Consider the following 18,886-nt stretch of genomic DNA (forward strand, 5'->3'; position numbering starts at 1 on the left):
GAACAGCTCAGGCATGGCTCCATCAACCGCAGGGTGTCCGATGCCTGTCCCCGAAGCCTGCAGAATGGCGCGTCCTCCTGGCCAAGCAGCTCATCCGTGGGCAGGAAGTCGGGAAAATAAAAGACACGTGGAAAGAAGACAGGAAGGAGGGGGGAGAGAGTAGGAGGGAGGGGGCAGGGGAGGGAGGGGAGGAAGTAAAAACAGAACAAAAAAGAAAAGACGCAGGAATAAAGGAGGAAGAAGACAAAGATAAGGGCAAACAAGGGACAGCGGAAAAAGGGAAAAAATGAAGAGAAATCTCTCTTCCCTAGCCTGGATACGCATGCACAGAGGATGAGGAGGTGAGGGAGACTGAGCCAGACATAAAGGCTGGGGCCACCCAGTGCCAGTAGACGGCACCGGTGGGGGTGTGAGAGGTTAACCCTGAGGGCGAGCCGGAATCCGGGCCAAGAGAAAAAACACTGAGGCTCCCAAGCACCCGCAGCCCGAGCCCGGCGCTGAGCTGGCCTGAGCGCTTCATTTCAGCCAGCAGCACGTCAGCTCTGAGCAGTCAGTATCCTTACACCCACTTCCAGAAGGAGGAAGCTGTGAACCCTGGGGTCAAGTCACTTGCTCAAGGTCACAGGAATGCGGTCCGAACCTGCCTCGTGGACTCAGAACGAGGCACTTGTTCCAAAGGCAACTCCTTACCTCTGCAGTGGAGGAGAGAGAAGTCCCACGTGCATCTGGGGTCTGGACACGCCTTATTCTCTCCACTCCGCAGAAGTTTCCAGAATGCTCACTCCTCTCCCACCCTTGGGCTCCCAATGACTCTACTACATTCAAGGGTCCCCCTTTTCAGCCCTTCGTTTCCCTGGCCATATTTGGGAACTTGTGTCCTGCTCCATCTGCCCTCTCAGTCACCACCGGGCACCAGATCCTTTGGGGCCAGACATCTCACGCTCCTGGTTTTCTTTTTGGTCCTAACAACAATCTTCCAAGAGGCAGTGCAGTCCCCATTTATAGGTGAAGAAACCGAGGCTTCACGATGTTAACACATTTACAAACAGCACCAGGTAATAAATAAGTGTCTCTAGATACACTCTGGTGGGGGGTCAACTTGGCCACATTGTTTCCACCATGGGGCACCCAGGGGCACAGAAAGTATTTCAGCCATTCGCAGCAGTGGGCTGATGCGTGTGAACCATGGACCGATGCAGCGAGCAGGGGCACATTTCTGGAAGGCATTGCTCCTGTAACCAGAGCAAGCACCTTGAGCGCCCTCGCCCTGGAAGCCTCGTGGGTCTCCCAGGGTGTAACATCGTTGCTGGGGCAGCCTCCTTTCCGTGTTTGCTTTTGTCTATGCAAAACTTATGGTCTCCCCACCTCTCGGATGATTGTTATTAAAAGCCAAATACCACAACCAACCTTTACTCATAATCAGTAAAAGTTGACCATCTCCAGGACTCCCTTCCTCTTTCATTTTTAGCTAAGCTGCTAGGTTTCCAGGTATCACAGAATTAACATTTGGTATCAGTTATTTTGAATCTGCCCCGCTGCGGGCTGTGATGGACACGTTACATTATTGCAGGGCACCCATTATATGAACAGCCATCGCACCCACCTGCAAGGGAACTGTTTCCATCCACCTTCCATGGCCCGGGAGAGGTGGAGTCTCTGCCCAAGGTCTCACAGTGCCCAGATTGCAGCTTGGGCCTGTGTCTCCCAAGAGGCCATTCTCCTCCATGCCCTGCCTTCTCCTCCATGCCCCGCCCTTCTCCATGCTCCGCCTTCTCCTCCGTGCCCCGCCCTTCTCCATGCTCCGCCTTCTCCTCCATGCCCCGCCTTCTCCCCCATACCCTGCCTTCTCCTCCATGCCCTGCCCTTCTCCATGCCCTGCCCTTCTCACTGGTCTTGTGTGATAACCCAGGCCTTGTGGGCTCCTCTAACCTTGGAATGCCCTTCAAGACCCACAGCCTACAGAATGCTAGCAAAGATACCCAGGGGTGTGAGGTCCGGAACCCAGATGTGGGAACACGCATATGGAGTGAGGGTAACTTCTTTCTTCCTCCCTCCGATAGGTAGGGGAAGGGGGGGGGGGGAGGAGGAGGAGGAGACGTCCTGGCTGAGGAACAGAGCAGCAGCCAGCGTATGGGTCAGGCCCTCTCCTCAGTGTTTTCCCCGCGCTCCCGCTGATGATTTGTCACAACATCCCAAGGAGTAGGGACGTTACGTGGAGAAGAAAATGAGGTACGGAGGTGAGCAACCAGCCCAGGCTGCCCAGAAGATCTGGGATGTGAACACGGAGGTTCTGGAGAGAACTTTTTACCATTTCTCCCTTTTCCGTGTAAAATGTCACCTCCTGGCATTCTGGCCTTTCACAGTCTACCTCTGAACTCTTCTGACTACTCTTACCCATCACCTCCATCAAAACCTGTCCTGCTTCTGCCATCGTGGAGGGGACGCTCCCCGTCCTGGCCAGCGTGGAACACTAGGACCTCTCTCCTGGGCCCGGGAAGCATGTCCGAATGAACAAAGCTCAGCCCTGCTTTGAAGAGCTTTCTGGGAAACCCACACTAGGACACCGTTCACTGGGTCGCAAGGCAGAATGACCCAGTTCTAGGGAATCGCCGAAGGCAGGCGGACAGTCCTGTAAACGCGTATCAAAGGAGGTGGCTTCCTATTGGTTTGAAGGCTAAGGAAGATTTGGCCAGACAGAAAGAGGGAGCAAAGCACTGGGGGCCCGTAAACATGTGGTCCACTTCAGGAAGTGCCAGCTGTCTGTGGTTGCAAATATTGGGGCAGGCTAATTCTCTTCATCCGCAGGTAGAAGGAAGGTGGGGTGAGATTCGCTGCATTTTACCACTTACGCAGCATTCACAGGCAGCCTGTTTTAGTGTGAAATTGACGGTCTGCATTAACAAGAACAGAGGGCGTTGAGAAAGCGGGGTGACAGCAAAGTCGATCACCTGACAGGTATCGGTGACCCGTGCACATCCTAGACACAGGCACCGCAGGGTAGTTAGCAAAGGGGGGGGGGGGGCTTCACTGATCCGTCCCGACGGGGTGTTTCTTACCAGAATAGTGATTCACCAGGTCCTCCAGGCACTGGAAGGTGAGCCTCGGGGAGATGTAATACCAGTTGTTCGGAAGGCGGAAGATGCGGTAATGCTTCACCTGCCTGTGTCTCACCGAGAGGGAATAAAAACCTGCCGGAAATGGAGGACAGGTCAGAGACGTCCCACATGTCCCCGCTGAGGGCGATCCGCCGAAGAGCCCCCCACCACGGTGGCGGACAGACTTTCTCAACCTTGTGATACAGCAAGAGTACCCGGACGTGCAGTCCCGGATTTGGAGGAGCAGACGCCAGAACCCCACCTTTGGGGACGTAGCTCACTCTGCAGAGACCACGGGAGCCTGCTCTTTTAGCAGCCACACTGCAAACAGGTTTTCAGGGGCACCTGCTTAGTCTTTGTGAGGTTAGCATTCGGGGTGCTCCCACATCCTTTTCTGGAAATTACACGATCCGAGCTGGGTTGTGCCCTGCAGGTCAGGATCCGTAGCTGTTCTCAAGTCCTTCCCAGGCACACAGCGTTTCCCTCCCTGTCCCATCAAGGCGAGTATGTCATACCACTTCCCGGTCCCTACTCCCTCTTGGTTCTGCCTTATGCTCGGCTCTCTCAGAAATTTGGAATAAGCGGCAGTTGAGACTTTTTCTGGGTAGTCTTAAGAAATAATGTAAAACGTGCTGTTTTTCCGTAAGTGTGGGTTAGTCAAGTAGAACTTCGGGCGAGCGCCTTCACCTCTCTTTGCCTTGATTTCCCCAAGCGGAAAGACTCGGGCCTAGGTCATGTTTGAGAGTCCCTTCTGCTCTGTCTTCTGGGTCTCAGGAGTGAAAATGTTCATGACACAGAGAAGGAGGTTACTAGCATTTACTGACTCTTTGCTGTCTGTACATGCTGCTTGGGGGCTAAGCTATTTCCAAACAATACTCTCTGTTGGTTTTTAGAAAGATCGGGATGTGTCGCCGCCCGATATTTTTTATAGATGGAGAAGTGAGGCTCAGAGCCCCTAAGTGCTATGGCCAGAGGCACGCAGCCTGGAAACGGCAGCTCCGGGGTCTGACCCTTGTCCTGAACGGGCTTCCTCGAACATTCGGATGGGCGTTCCTCTCTTTGCCCCAGGTCTGCCCTCTGAAGCCCAACATGTGTCTTCCTGTAACGAAGACAGGAACTAGAAGTATGGTGAGCGGGTCAAAGGTGGCAGGTGGAAAATGATCAGAACTTTGCATACCCAGCCCCCGCCCCCACCCCAGCCCCAGCCCCGGGCTCGGCTGAAGGTCTGCCTGAGAGCGTCTTTATTTTTAGATCAACCCTGGCACCCCAAACTGGACTCTTCCCTCGCTTGGCCATGCCTGCTTACGAGTTCCATGTGAGTCTGGGTCTCCTGCCTCCGGGGACCGCCAGGACATGCACAGGAAGTTTGGTCTCTGCCGTTTCATCTTGTTTTCCCCCAGCACCCTCGAGGTTTTGAGACAAAAGTTGTTCTTGAATTTTTTTTTTTTTTTTTTATCATGTGTATATGGTCCATGCTTCTCTAAAGTCAGGCTGATGCTCATTTTAGTGAAAGGTCCCAGCACCCAGCCACGCTGGCCCTTCATAGGTACGTGGGAAATAGTCTCAGATACCGTGTTTTCTCTTCTTTGATTTTGACTATACAAGAAGCAGGCTAAGAACCTGTGAACGTGTCTTCTGTTTTTAAAAAGGTGTTATTTTTAGTATGGGGAAGCCCTAGCTGTTAAGTGTTTTGTTCCTGTGAGTTAAAGTGCTTACTACCTCCCGGACTCCGTGCTAAGCACCTTCCTAGTGTTAATCCCACGTTATAGGAAAGGGTTAGCGAGACAGGTGCCTTCTCAGGAATTCTTACAGCCAAAACTGGAGCTCAGAGCCCGTCTCTGAACCATGACAAAGAGCGCCGCTATTTTGTTTCCACTGAATTTCTTTTGTTTTAAATGCTTATTTCTTTATGTTGAGACAGAGAGGGAGGGGCAGAGAGAGAGAGAGAGAGAGGGAGAGGGAGAGAGTGAATCCCAGGCGGGCTTCATGCTGTCATGGATCCATGTCTCATGGTTCATGAGATCGTGACCTGAGCCGAAACCAAGAGTCAGATGCTTAACTGACTGAGCCACCCAGGCGCCCCTTGCTGAATTTCTTAACGTGTGGGCCGTAAGGAAGTTGTAACAGTAACAATCATAGCGAGTGTGTGCGAGTAAGCATCTGCCTGTCCTGATTCTCTAAGCTCATCGGAGGGCACAGTGCGAACCAGTATTGAAGGTCTCCTGTGTAGCAAGATTATTTTCGAGTGGCACCGCCGAGGAGAATGCTGCCGTGGCAGAAGTAAATGCCCCGCTCAAGGCCCAGAGCTTGAGAGCACAGGCCAGGCCCAGGTGGAAGCCTGCTCGCTCTGGCCCGGGGCTGCCTACACCCGTGTCGGCTTTCCTTCCCAGGTGATGGGGACATTTCCCAGTGGAAGCCTGCGGAGCTCACTGAGTCTGGCAGGTGGCCCCTCCGGGCCAGGTCTCGGCCACCTGCCTCTAGGCTTCCCAATGCTGATGCTGACGCTGGCCTCCCCAGGGGCTGTGTGGGCTGCAGGGAGCTCAGCCCCATCGGACGGGCTTGCGTGCACCCTGGGAGGCGGGAAGATGAGCCGGGTCCCGAGTCAGCCGGGAACAAAACGTGCCCCTGTCAGCCCTCGGGTGGCAAGAGGAGTCAGAGGCACCTCACCTTTTTTGGTCTCACTCTCTCGGATCATGAAGGAGCCCATCTTCGTGTCCGGCAGCAACAGAAGTTCCTCCGCCTTGTCCCTGCCCAGCCCTTCAAACAGCCATCTGGGGAGGAGAAAGACGGCGTGAGGGTCCTGAGCACGCCCCCTCCTGCCGCCCGCCACACAGGCAGGTGGTACCAAAATTAAGAGCAAGTTCAAGTTCATACAAAACTGTTGGGATTGAAAAGAGGAGGGCGATGGACTCTTTGTTCATTCTTTCCTTTCTTCCTTCCTTCATACTTTTATTTTTTTTTAATGTTTGTTCAGTTATTTTGAGGAGAGACAGAACCAGCAGGGGAGGGTCAGAGAGAAAGGGAGAGAGAATCCCAAGCAGTCTCTGCACTGTTAGCACAGAACCCGACGTGGGGCTCGAACCCACGAGCTCTGAGATCATGAGCTGAGCCGAAATCAGGAGTCGGGTGCTTAACCGACGGAGCCACCCAGGGACCCCCCATTCGTACTTTTAATCTTTCACATAAAATTCTCAAGTGCCTACTGCACAGCAGGTATTACACTGGACAATGAGGGCACAAGGCAATGAGGGGGTCTTTCTCATCCTGTTCTCGAATGCCAGCTGGACTGGGCCCGGTCTGTAGCATATAACATACAAGCATTCCCAAACATGATAAGGTACCTGCCCCTCCCTCACCACCCCACGAGGGCAGGGACCCTGCCTGTTTTGGCTTTGTCTTTGTGTCCGCATTTTCGAGCCTGGTTTGTATTTGTGAGTGTATAAGTGGGCACAAGAAATTTCGAAAGAAAGATGCCTAATCCCACCAATTTCACAAGCCCCCCCCCCCGCCTCGCCAGGCATTCATTACATTTCCCTGCTGCCTTTCCCTCGTCCAACATGTTTTAAACGAAGTTGTCATCGCGCTCCTGTGCATTGACATGGGTTTCTTGCTTTTTTTTTTTTTTTTTTGCTCACCAGTAAAAAATTGTAAAAATCTAAAAAATCAAGCAGTTGTAGTACCGTGATCCGGCTTTCCAACGGAATGTTCAAGAGCCAGTGCTCTTGAATACGCATGGAAGAAGAGAATGCTTTGTTAGCACTTGGCCGGGGCGAACTGAGAAACAGTTATACATCCTTTTTAACAGTTTCCGTATTTCAGGGAGTGAACCTTGGCTTATTTAATCCCTAGGTCTGAATTAGCGCTTGCTGGGACATATTCACTATGTTGTCTCCTGTGGCATCCCCAGACCACGCAGATGGGTCGCTGGAGCTCTGTGGCTGGGAGAAGACCACAGCCTGATAATCAGATGCTGTTTATTTATGTCCTGGCCTCCAAGGACGATCTGTGCAGATCCTGATTCGGCCTGATGTTTCAACTGCCCCCTTAGTTTTGCACCATGCATGGTGTGTGTTAATTAATTTAGTGTCTTGACAGACATTCATCCTCCCAAATCCTTAGGTGAAAGTCCACTCATAAGAACGAATACACTAAAATCCACAGCGATAGCCGTGTATGGATACTAATTATGGGCATGTTAAGCGCGTGAAATCTGATCCTCATCTGAACCCCCTAAGACAGGTAGCTTTGTCTCCCCTTCACTGATGAGGATGCTGAGGGTCAGAGTGAGCAAGTAATTGGTCCAAGTTACCCGATGTCCGCAAGTGGTAAAGCTAGAATCGCAAGGCACTCTCCTGGGACATCGCATTCCATAACCATTCTGTAGCGCCTCTCTCCCGGTTCTGTATGTTCAAGACATTTATTGCCTCTGCCAGTTGGAAGCTTCCTAGGGCCGCGATCACATCTTACTCAGCTGGGTTCTTCAGCACCCGAGCCTCTGCCAGCACACATCTTCAGCGTGCGGGTGATGATCCAGGTTTGCTAAATGAATCAATGGGTCAGTGGACGCACGGCTGACGTGGGGGAGTTTACGTGACTGACTCTTTCAGAACGTGGCTGCCAAAGCAGCCACTGCCGCACTTCTGCTCCCCTCCATCATCCTAAGCTCAGAAATGGCATCTGGTACTTATCCTCAAAATCCGTAATCCTGCGATTAAATGCATGGGGTTGCACGTTCTTCAGAATATTCAAGCCATTATCTCTGCTTCACCAGGTGAGCATGGAAAGCGGTTATTTCTGGTTCCCTCCAAAAAAAAAAAAAAAAAAGATGCTTTCTTCCTTCCTTCCTTCCTTCCTGGATGCCAAGGTCTGGCCTTGGTAGCTTGACAAAGGAGGTGACTGTGGCTCCAGGAGGCAAAGTAACTTTTCCCCGGGTCTCGTGGGAGACTCCTACCCCGGAAGTCAGTCGCTGAGCCAGGCACACTCCAGCCCAGGAGTGCCGGCCTCCAAAGCCACCTGTCGTGCTGCAAGGCCTCCCTGCCCAACCGCAGGGGAAAGCCCAGGCTTTCCATGCCTGATGGTTTGGAGTTTCTCCTTTTCTGCTTGGCTTCGCCATTTGCCAGGTTGGGTACGTTACGCATTTCGGGCCGTAAGCGTTCTCTGTGTTCTGGATGGGATTTGATAAGAATATAGCTAATACGTACCGAGCACTTACTGTAATGCCAGGCATCCTTCCAAGAGCGATCCACGTACGAGCCGACCTCATTGTCCTAACAGCCCTGCACTTTGGTCTTCTTGTGCATTACTGTCCCTGTCGTTCCGTATTACGATGTCTATCTGACAGGTGAGGGAAGGAATCCGAGCCATAAAGTGTTGAGGAGCTTGCCCACTGTCACACAGCCAGTAAGTGACAGGGGCAGGATTGCTGCCCAGACAGGCTGACTTTTCAGAGCTGCGTCCCTTTGATCACAGTCTCTGAATGTTGATTGCTACGTGCCAGGAACACAGCGTTGGAGCTGAAAGGTTCAGCTCCCTTCATCTTTACTGATGGGAAAACTGAGTCTCAGATAGGGCCTGGGGTTCGCCGAGGTCACACCCTTCCTTGTGGACTGAGCCAGAGTAAGAGTGAGCCTCTTGAAACTTCCTTTCTGCCGTGTGCCCTCACACACCACTAGCATAAATATTGGGCTTTATTGATGCTATTTCAGAAATGTACTCACCCATGGTAAACTCTGGCCACACATATTCCAGGAATATAACTCTCTCGGCCAGTGCTAAGGGAAATGGCTTTCCACCAGCCCCCTTCACTGTAAGAACAAGAACAGACAGGGAAGGGTGGACAGGTGAGTTGCAAAGCAAAGGAATGAGCGGGGTAACCAGATTGAACCTGGGGCACATAGGGCCGTTTCTTTTTTAAGACCCATTGTTGATCGTGTTGACCTCAATTTCTCCATAGGGAAATAACAGTTTTTAAGTATATCCCTTATTTCAAGCTAACCAGGAATGCTTCTCATGCTTTGGCACTGAGCCATCTTTTGGGGACCCACAGGTGATATGCCAGAATTGGAGGCTTTTAAAAATAACTTTACTATATAGAATAATACCCTGAGATAGAACCAAGATAGTTTAGTTTGTCTGTGTCAATGAGAATCTAAATAAAAGGGTTTTAGAGCCCCCTATTTGTTCTGTGGCCCATTTTGAGTCACGGAGAGGCAACAGGATGGGAGTCAATACTTTCTGTTTACTTTCTGTTTATCATCAGACATTTTCTTAGACCCCTGGGTCCTCCGGTCTGAGCCCGAACTGCACCAGTCTATAATACCAATGCTGCATGGTGGGAGATGAGACCAATGTGAGAAACAGACGCTGGATCACAAAGGGTCTCAAAAGCCACGTTAAGGAATTTGAATTTTATCCACCAGGCAATGGGGAGCCATTGAAGGTTTTAGAGCACTGGCAGCATTAAGGATTAAGCGCTAAGATCTTCTGCGTGGGCCAATTTCTTCACCTCATGATTGGAACAGGGCCCAAGTGGAACTGGACAACTATAGCTAAGATCCAATGATCCCCATTCAGATAGCGCTCCCCCCCTTTTTTTTAAAAATATTTTTTAATGTTTATTTTTGAGAGAAAGAGAGAGAGAGGGACAGAGTGCAAGTGGGGAGGGGCAGAGAGAGAGAGGGAGACACAGAATCGGAAGCAGGCTCCAGGCTCTGAGCTGTCAGCACAGAGCCCGACACGGGGCTTGAACTCACGAACCGTGAGAGCCAAAGTCAGACACTTAACTGACCGAGCCACCCAGGCGCCCCAGTGCTCCCCGTTTTTTGTTTTTTTTTTAATTTTTTTTTTCCAACGTTTATTTATTTTTGGGACAGAGAGAGACAGAGCATGAACGGGGGAGGGGCAGAGAGAGAGGGAGACACAGAATCGGAAACAGGCTCCAGGCTCCGAGCCATCGGCCCAGAGCCCGACGCGGGGCTCGAACTCACGCGAGATCACTCGAGATCTCGCGAGATCGTGAACTCCCGGACTGCGAGATCGTGACCTGGCTGAAGTCGGACGCTTAACCGACTGCGCCCCCCAGGCGCCCCCCAGTGCTCCCCATTTTTAGGGGATTGTGAAACATTTGGAAAGCCAACTCACTCAGAAATCACGCGTAATTTCTCTCCTCGGCGGAATATGGGGGGGCTGATGTCAGGGGATGGGTAGTCACTCAGCACGGCCAGGAAGTCACCGTCTGGTCCTGGGGAAACAAAGGCAAGGGATGTTCTTCTCCACAGGGAACCGAAAGGCAACCCCAGGAAGGGGAGGACCGAGATGAGTCCCTCCCGGGGACTTCTCAGCTGGAGATCATGATTTGCCTTGGAACAGCAGTTAAAAAAAAAATTTTTTTTTAATGTTTATTATTTTTGAGAGAGAGAGAGAGCCAGAGAGCAAGCAGGGAAGGGGCAGAGACAGAGGGAAACACAGAATCGGAAGCAGGCTCCAGGCTCTGAGCCGTCAGCACCGAGCCCGACGCGGGGCTTGAACTCTCAGACTGTGAGATCATGACCTGAGCTGAAGTTGTCCGCTTACCCGACTGAGCCACCCAGGTGCCCTGGAACGGCACTTTATAGCAGGCCCTCCTCCCTTCAGGGATGGTGGCACAGGGAGCTTGAAGGAACCCCAAGGTCGGTGACCTCCTCCCATTCACAAGCCTGCCTTCTTGGCCCTGCCGTTCTCCTCTGAGAGATCCAGAGGATCCCCTCCTCTGGAGGGGATCCAGAGGTCCTGGGGCTGAAGTCACAAGATCTGGCTTCAGGCTTTAGTCATTGTGTCTACCGATCCAAGTGATCTTGGACAAGTCCCCGAACACCTGTGAGCCTCCATTCCCCATCTTTAAAGTGGGGCTACGAATACCTCAATCCGGGGTCCGCACGAGCTTAGGCGAAAGTATGTAGCAGCACCTCATGAATGATAAGGGCCTATAAAAGCATCTTTACCCTTCCTGGGGCTTGTCGGTCCCCATCTGTCACGTGTGTGGGGATGGGGTATGTCACAGCTGGGCTACATGAGTTCTGAGGACCCACTGGGACCCAAGACTCTAACTCTGCAGGTCCTCAAAGCACTTCTTCCTTGTAGAATACCAGACACCGTGTTGGGGATCTATTTAATAGGGACTTTGGGGCGGGGGTGGGAGAAAAAGTAAGTACCTTTCATCCTCTGTGCCTTGAAAGTAATTCTGGTGAAGTTTTGAAAAGAAAGGCATGCTGTGTGGTTCACGCGAGTGCTGCTTACCGTGGGCTGGAGAGGCGATGATGCACTTTGGGGCACTGAGCAAAATCCCTGGTTCCCAGCCTTAGCAGGTTTGCCGTAATCCAGGCGCATCAGATGCGGGGTAATATTAGGGTACATTTTGGGGGAAGTATTATGCCTTACACACGGGTGAATTCAGCACCTGTTGGGCTTATCACTCCATCTGCCGGCTGGGCATCTGAACTCAAAATTCTGGGGAACTTTAATCACGTATTCTTTCATTCTGCACTTGTTTACTGAGCACCTAACCGTGGGCAAGCTCACATTCTAGAGAATACATAAATAATCCTGGGAGGGGTCTTCACCTGCCCTCATCACCCCAGGAAAATCTGGAGAAATCCCGGCACTCGGGCATGGCAGGCTGGGTGACCCAAATTGGCCACTTTCTGGGATCCAGACACTCCCCCCCCCCCAACTGGGACCTCTAGACTTTGTCCCTTAGAGATCTAGATCTGGGACTCTCCAGCTCACAAGTGCCAGGACAGACGAAGCCGAAAGACGGCTTTGGTAGCAGAATGAGTAAGAATGAATCAGAAGCCAGCTGTCAGCGTGGAACGGCACATTCAGACGTATTGCTCGCTTGGGGAAGCTGAGCTACGCGCGATAAAGCAGATAAAAGCAAGCATTTTGGGGCACGAAATGGAAACCAAAAGTGATTCGTGGTGGCCACAGTCACCAAAAAGAGGCCAGGTCTCTGACCTGAGAAGGAGCAGTGCCCGGCCAGGGAGTAGCCGACCCTGAGCCTGTGGGGACACCTCCTTCACATACATCCTGCTTTGCCGAAGGAAAACGGGATGTTTCCTTTGTGTCGCCTGCCCCCGGCTCGACAGCAGGAGGTGGTGCCTCTGTCAGGCTTGAAGCCGGGAGTCCTGAGATCTGATAAGGGGTGCATCCAGATTTTGTGTCGCATGACACTCATGCAAATTGGGAACTCCTCCTTGAGAAAAGGAACAGAAAGGAAATTGTGAAGACAAGATCGTGCACGGTCCCTAGGAAGCTTCTGTGCCTTTGAGGAAGGACCTAGCACAGAGGATTTGTTCAGCTTCCCAGGAAAGCCGCCCCGATTCCGAGGCCGACCTTGCCACTCTGAGTGCCCGTGCGCTCTTTCCCTCTTGGGCCTGCATCAGTCTGGAAAATGAGGCGTTGGAAAATGTCTTCACGATGGAAATCTGGGCTGATGGCCCCAAACATGAAGGGGGGCCACTTAACGTGTGTCTCCACTGCCTCTAGGAGCAGTGTGATGAGCCGTCCCGTTCTTCTCAATTTGCCAGGACGCCCCGTCCTCAGAGGCTGTGACCAGGCTGTGCCGTCTGCCAGGAAAGCGCCTGGTCTCCCCTTTGTCATCCCTCCCACCCCCAGGAGGTTTGCCTGGTGCTCCTGCTATGACCCCCCCCCCCCCCCCGCCCCAGGACCCTAGGCTCTTCCTTTGAGGCCCAAGTTGTGTTCTGGGGTTTGCATGACTCTGGGGGACTGAGTGTGAACTCCAGGAGGAGCCGTCTTGCAGCCCACCCCCCCCAGCACCCACTGCCCGGTCTCAGATGCTCAGGGTGGGTTTGAGGGATGAAGGCAAGGAGACGCCCCTGTGCTACTAGGCTCTTAAAAGCTGCCGTTGTGCTGCGTAAAGTGGTCCAAGAGAAGGAAACCTGTCTTGTGGCAGCCGCGTGGTGGGTGGGCGGTCGGTCGTCACAGAACCAGCCCCTTGTGCAAAACAAGTGTTGGAAGGAAAGGCCCAGCATTCGTTCTCCGTGACAATCACAGAACCTTGACGTAGACCACACGTCTCCACGGGGGCTGGGCCTTTGATGTCTGGATTCACGACTAAGACCGTGAAACAGAACAACCGTCTTTCCTTACTTTAAAAACAGAACAGAAACGCAATCCCATTGTAACAACATTGGCTCAATAGTGGAAAGAGGCTTCAGGGGCTGGAGAGTTTCAATTGCACAATAACAGCGTTGAGTTTCCTGTGGAATTTCCGACACGATGATGTTTTTATAGCTGTAACACTTAAACGTGGCTGAGAAAACCTTGCTCTGGGCCTTTGCTTAAAGGTAATGGCCTTGCTGTGGGCCTTTGCAGGGATTTTAGGTCTGTCCCCGTCAGCTGTCTCACCAGCACCGGGAAAACAACACAAGTTCAGTCTGCACTTCCGCGGGAAGGGCAGGCGTTCTTTGTAAAGTTTATTTATTTATTTTGAGAGAGAGAGAGAGAGAGAGAGAGAGAGAGAATGGGCAAGCAGGGGAGGGACAGAGAGAGAGGGAGAGAATCCCAAGCAGGCTCCATGCTGTCAGCGTGGAGCCTGGCATGGGGCTCGATCTCGCGAACTGTGAGATCGTGATCTGAGCCGAGATCAAGAGTCGGACGCTTAACCGTCTGAGCCACCCAGGTGCCCCAGGAAGGCAGTCATTCTAAACAAGGTGCGGTGCCAGGATCCCATGGAAGTCTTCCCTGAGCTTGGGAAAGTAAGAAAGTCAAATTTGCTCAGAAAGCTCAAACATACTGTCAGGTCCTCCTGGAGCCCCAGGTTTGAAGGAGAGCTGAGCACTGGAATTAAGTCAGATAAGTGATTGATACCAAAGAGAGGCGTGGATAGGATTACTGAAGGTTTAAGATAAGGAAACAGAGTGAAAAATATGTGATGTGCATAAAGGAGAAATCCAGAGAGACTTTCCGAAGAGAGAAGGGGCTTTGGAATCAGTCAGACTGGCCTTAACTTCCACCCCCACCACGTAATTGTTCTGTGATTTGGGGAAAGATTTATTTTTAACCAATCTGAGCTTGACTTCTTCATGTATAAAAATGGGAAATATCGAAATCTACCCTGTGTGATTGGGTTTGGATTCACGACGCTCCTGTCCCAACGAGAAGCTGCTGATACCGTGTTTATGGGGTGGGATTATCATTACATAATCCAAGACCAATTTCAGCCAATAGTGCCCTAAAGTTTGAAAAGCCTCTAAGATGTGTAAATTTGAAAATATTCTATTCTTCCAAAAACAAACTCCATGTGGTGAGAACAGAAGATGAAATGCGGAAGACCAAATATTTACTGATACTGATATTGAGTCAGACTGAAGAAATTATACCGACGTGTAAAACAGGAAGTGAATCCAAAAAAGGAGAGAGAACCAGGCAAACTTACTAGCCGCTTGGCCAAAGGAGAAGAGGCTTTTTTTTTTTTTTTTGCATTATTATTCCTTGTCATATCATTACCATTTCTTCTTAAATGCTAAAAACCTTTCCGAAGATTCCATTTATAGTTCTAGCAAAACCAGCCTTTCTTTACTTCCAATGCTCCACACAACCCTAGGGAAAATGAAGAAACCAATGCCGGGGGAGTTTTAGTAATGTGTGCAGGGGAGAGCATGAGGGTTGTCAGGCTCCTGGTCATGTCCCTAAGCCACATAGCCCTCCTCGGCATGCAATTACCAGGCTGTCCCCAGTTAACGCTTGCTCCTTGACAGGTTGGGACAAAGGCTGGCTCTAAATGAGGCTTCCAAGTTGGCACCAGCCGCGGAGTGCAGTTGGTTGGCAAAGAGCTAAACAGCCCAGTGCTTTCAGATTCTGGTTTTGTATGTGCCTTGAATCATGCCCAAATCCATGGCCTCTGGAGAGTCAAAGCAGGCCTTACTTTTAGCATCTTTTCCAGGACACGCGCACACACACACACACACACACACACACACACACACACAATGAACCAATCAGACAGGGCTGGGCAGATTGGTCCCACAGAAGGTCTACCAAGTTCTGTTGATTACCACGAACCCCAGGGTGTACCTGTGGGTCCCGTATTATGGGCTGAAAATGAGACGCAGCAGCCCACCTGTTCTTTCCTGTCCAAAGCCTTGGCTTCCCCATCTATGAGAGGGGGCGGATGGGGACTGATTAGATCCCGAGGCTCCCAGATGGCACAGCGAGGCGAAGGCACTCGCTTGGGAACCCACAATAGCGAGCTGAGTGCCCGGTCTCAAAACCCAGTAACCTAGCAGCAGAGGGTAGACCCTGCTCTTGGCCACCTGTTCTTCTGTTTATGCTCCTGAACACCACCTGCACCACAATTAACAGCGTTTTTGTGTGCATTTGCTTTAAAAAATCTTTGGTCCCATTTTATGCAACGTGAAATCATGGTTTGACGGACCAGGCATATTTTGTATGGTATCCATGACATGTACAGAAGCTGTATATTCAGTGTAAACGTTGGACCTAGAACCATCTTATGGGCCAGAAGTGGGATGAGTAAGACCCTGGTTGATCTAGTCAAAGACCTGATGCAGGTTCCCTTACGGGGCACTGGACTGCCTGTGAATTCATCTGGTGGCCGTCCTCCCTCAGCCTAGAGAGCGCCCATCGCCTCCCAGAACACGTGAGCTTCTTGGAATTCCGTTGTCCGTAGGCATATGATGTGGGGGCGAAGGGACGGACTCTAGATTCAGACCCCCTGTTTCAGATCCCAGCTGTGTGGCCCCCCCACAAGTAATTGAACCTTCCCGTGCCTCGGTTTCCTCAGCTGCAAAGTGGAGGTGATAATAGCGATCACTTCCTGCAGCTGTTGTGGGGAGGAAGCGTGGACGTGTGTCAAACAATTGGAATCGTGTCTAGCGTGTCACAGGCACTGAGTCACTCCAGTTGTCCCCCATTTAGAAGTGAGACCAGAGAGCCACTAAGGGGACAGACTGACTCCTCTCATCTCTCATTGTGTGTTAAGAGTCGGGGGCAGGACTAAACGCTGGGTCCCATGATGCAAGCTTTCAGCCTAAGCCGGGGGTGGGGGGAGGAGTGGGGGGCGGCTTGTAAGAAGTTCCTCGGGTTGTTCCTTCCCACTATCGTCGAATTCTGACGAGCACATCAGGGGCGGGGCCCAGCGATCTGCACTTCGGACAACTTTGCAGGGGATCCGATGCAGGTGGTCTGAGAATCATTCGCTGAGAAGTGCCGGGCTGGGTCTGAGACTTCCCTGCCCCCTGCCTCTTCCTCCCCAGGGCCCCTCCCGTCAGCTCTTTCCATGGGGCAGCACCCATGATGCTATGTAAATGCACTGCTTAGCGCGATTTCTATCCTTGCGTGGGAAAGGGGTCTGAACGGTGTCTGGGTTTACATTACTGCCTCTTGCTTCAGGTCAGGGTGATACAAGGTGAGGAGGGGAAAGAGTAAAAAGGTAGGGTGTGGGAGAAAGTCTAAAAATTCTCTTTAAGGTACAGATACGCTACTTCCCCGCTACTGGGAGTCCCCTGGGCCCTTCTCAATTCTGTGCTGCCTGTGTCTGGCACAGAGCAAGAGTCTGAACTGTGCAGAGAACCGCAGAGAAAGTGAGTTCTTTGGGATGATTCGGAAATAAGTCCTGGAACCCCCAGTTCAACCACTTTAAAACCTCTGGGGGGCGTGCCCATTTAGACATAGCCTAGTGCAATCAGATAACCCCAAGTGGAGTTAAAAAGAGTGACTCCCCCCACATTTAGCAGGTAGCTGCCTTGTGCTGTGATTGCTGTGAGGGGGGGGGAGGTTCTGACCTCCACGTGAGAGCTGAGCCCTGCCTTCTGGGAGGCTAAGTGCCTTACCCAAGGTCATACGGCTTCGGGGGGCAGTGCCAGAAGGTCAGCAAGGTCATTTGTCTCTGAGACCTGCCCCATTTCCATGGGTTTTGTGATATTGGTCTCTGGGAACTAGAGTAACCGGGAATGTTCTGGAAGGCTTAGTTAGGAGAACACGGATAGGCAAAGCCACATTGCAAGGCATCCACAGCCCCGGCTTGGGGACCAAAGAGCTCTCGAAAGCTCACAAAACTCGTCTGCCTCGAAGTTTACAGATAGGCCTCCTGCTGATCCGTGTAGGGCCTGGGGCTTTGGGTGTTTTTAATTCTCCTCCACTCGGGCTAACGACAGGGGAAGCTCCACTTGTGTGTTGGCCTAACGCCATCGGCTCCCCGCACGACTTCCTGGGCATTTGAGCCTCACTAAATGGGTAAGCACGAGTGTTAGCTGAGTAGATAGATGCCCTGTGCCATGAAAACCCCAACTCTTTGCATCATTTGACTAGAAACTAATAAATAACAGCATGAACTACAACCGCTTTCTTCTCCCTTCTTCAAGTGGATGTCAGAAAAAAAAAAAAAAAAAAAAAAAAAGAGGAAATCAAGTTAGGACCGATCACAAGGGAAACTTTTCAGGGGTGGGGGATGAAAAGCCACCCGCTAACGCTTGATGTGGTATCCTGGATCACGAACGGGGTCCCACCTGGGGAATTCTCTTAACCAGGGGGCGGAGGGCCGGGGAGACCCCTCCACCTCCTTTTGCGAGGTGACCTCCCACCCACACAGTGGAAAAAAGAGAAACTTATTTCGTGAGAATTTGCATTTAAAAAATAAGGGCAAATGAGCAAGCCCTTGGAGGCCCGTGTTTTCACGGGGTTTGCTCAAGCATGCCACCCCTCCCCCCCCGCCCCAGTATGAGAGGTTAGCGTGACAAAATGGCTTCGGTGGGTGGGTGCATGGCCCCTGGGCCGGCCTGGGCCCTGGGAATTATAGTGTCCGTTTTCTACAAGGAGCCGTGGCCGGAGGGGAGGCTGTGACTTGAGGTGGTTTGGAGAAGGTGGGAGAAGGGCCCGAGCCGTCCCCTGGTGGCAGCTGACTCGGCCGCTTTGTGTAAACGGCACCCAGTTCAAAGCTGTGCACAGGAGATAAAGGGGCCCAGGGTGCACACCAGCTGCCCCGCCCCATCACATGGAAATCTCCTTTGTCCAGAAGAACATTCTTTGTTAGGTTTAAGGAAGGGGGGTGACTGGGCTGGAACAGACAACCACCAGTGCTGCCCGGCATCTGACTGGAGGGGAGGGCCGGGCAGCAGGGTCTCTGGACGCTCACTTGGGAGCATCTGAGGGATCACGAGACCATGTATAACCGGGGTGTCTCCATTTTGGAAGACGTGAAAAGACATCCCCTGTCTGAAGGGGCCACAGAAGTTGTGGAAGGAGAGACAGGGCACCCGGCGCTGTCTGCTCCCGGCAGGCAGGACGGTGGACGTCTGTGCGTGTGATCTTTGCTCGGTGCAGGGTTGTGGGGGACCCGGGGTACCCGGGGCGTTAGCAGAGGGAGACTAAGCCTGAGCGCTGTGCTGTAAGATAGGAGATGGAAATGTCCCAAGGGGACTCACCCTGGGGACACCGATGGGTCCCCTGACCTCCTCATCACCCCCTTCCCAAGCCCCTAGAGGACCCACTCAGTGCACCACCGCTGCCCCCCCCCAGAGCCCCGTGGGTTTCACTCCCAGCCCTTGCTTTCTGCTTGCCTTGTAGCTCTCTGACCAATCTCCAAAGGGCTCTGTCGCTTGAAGAGTCCGCCTCGACCTGGCAGCTCCATGGGAACCTGCCTTCTGACATCCCTGTCTGAGCTGTGACATTGTGCCCTCCCCCTAGAACGGGCGGCCCCCTGATCCTACCGGGGGGACACAGGATTCCTTCCCTTCCAGGGAGATTTCCTCGAGCTGTATCTAGCTTCATCGAGT

General features: G+C 52.2%; 2 protein-coding genes across 6 annotated transcripts in view; one reads left to right on the forward strand and one right to left on the reverse strand.

Annotated features, from left to right (window-relative positions):
- Positions 1-18,886, forward strand: part of TG (thyroglobulin) — a 254,365-nt gene that overhangs the window by 160,233 nt on the left and 75,246 nt on the right. The gene's annotated exons all lie outside the window — the stretch shown is intronic.
- SLA (Src like adaptor) overlaps positions 1-18,886 on the reverse strand; it is an 89,309-nt gene that overhangs the window by 3,148 nt on the left and 67,275 nt on the right. For all 5 annotated transcript variants that reach the window (XM_047842435.1, XM_047842437.1, XM_047842438.1 and 2 more), the window contains 4 exons: positions 10,236-10,335; positions 8,813-8,899; positions 5,763-5,866; positions 3,057-3,188 (listed from right to left, as the gene is read on the reverse strand). In XM_047842435.1, coding sequence (XP_047698391.1) covers positions 3,057-3,188; positions 5,763-5,866; positions 8,813-8,899; positions 10,236-10,335 — 423 coding nt within the window. The remainder of the gene's footprint in view (positions 1-3,056; positions 3,189-5,762; positions 5,867-8,812; positions 8,900-10,235; positions 10,336-18,886) is intronic.

This window comes from Prionailurus viverrinus, chromosome F2 (assembly GCF_022837055.1).
Source record: "Prionailurus viverrinus isolate Anna chromosome F2, UM_Priviv_1.0, whole genome shotgun sequence".
In the NCBI taxonomy this organism is placed as follows: domain Eukaryota; kingdom Metazoa; phylum Chordata; class Mammalia; order Carnivora; family Felidae; genus Prionailurus; species Prionailurus viverrinus.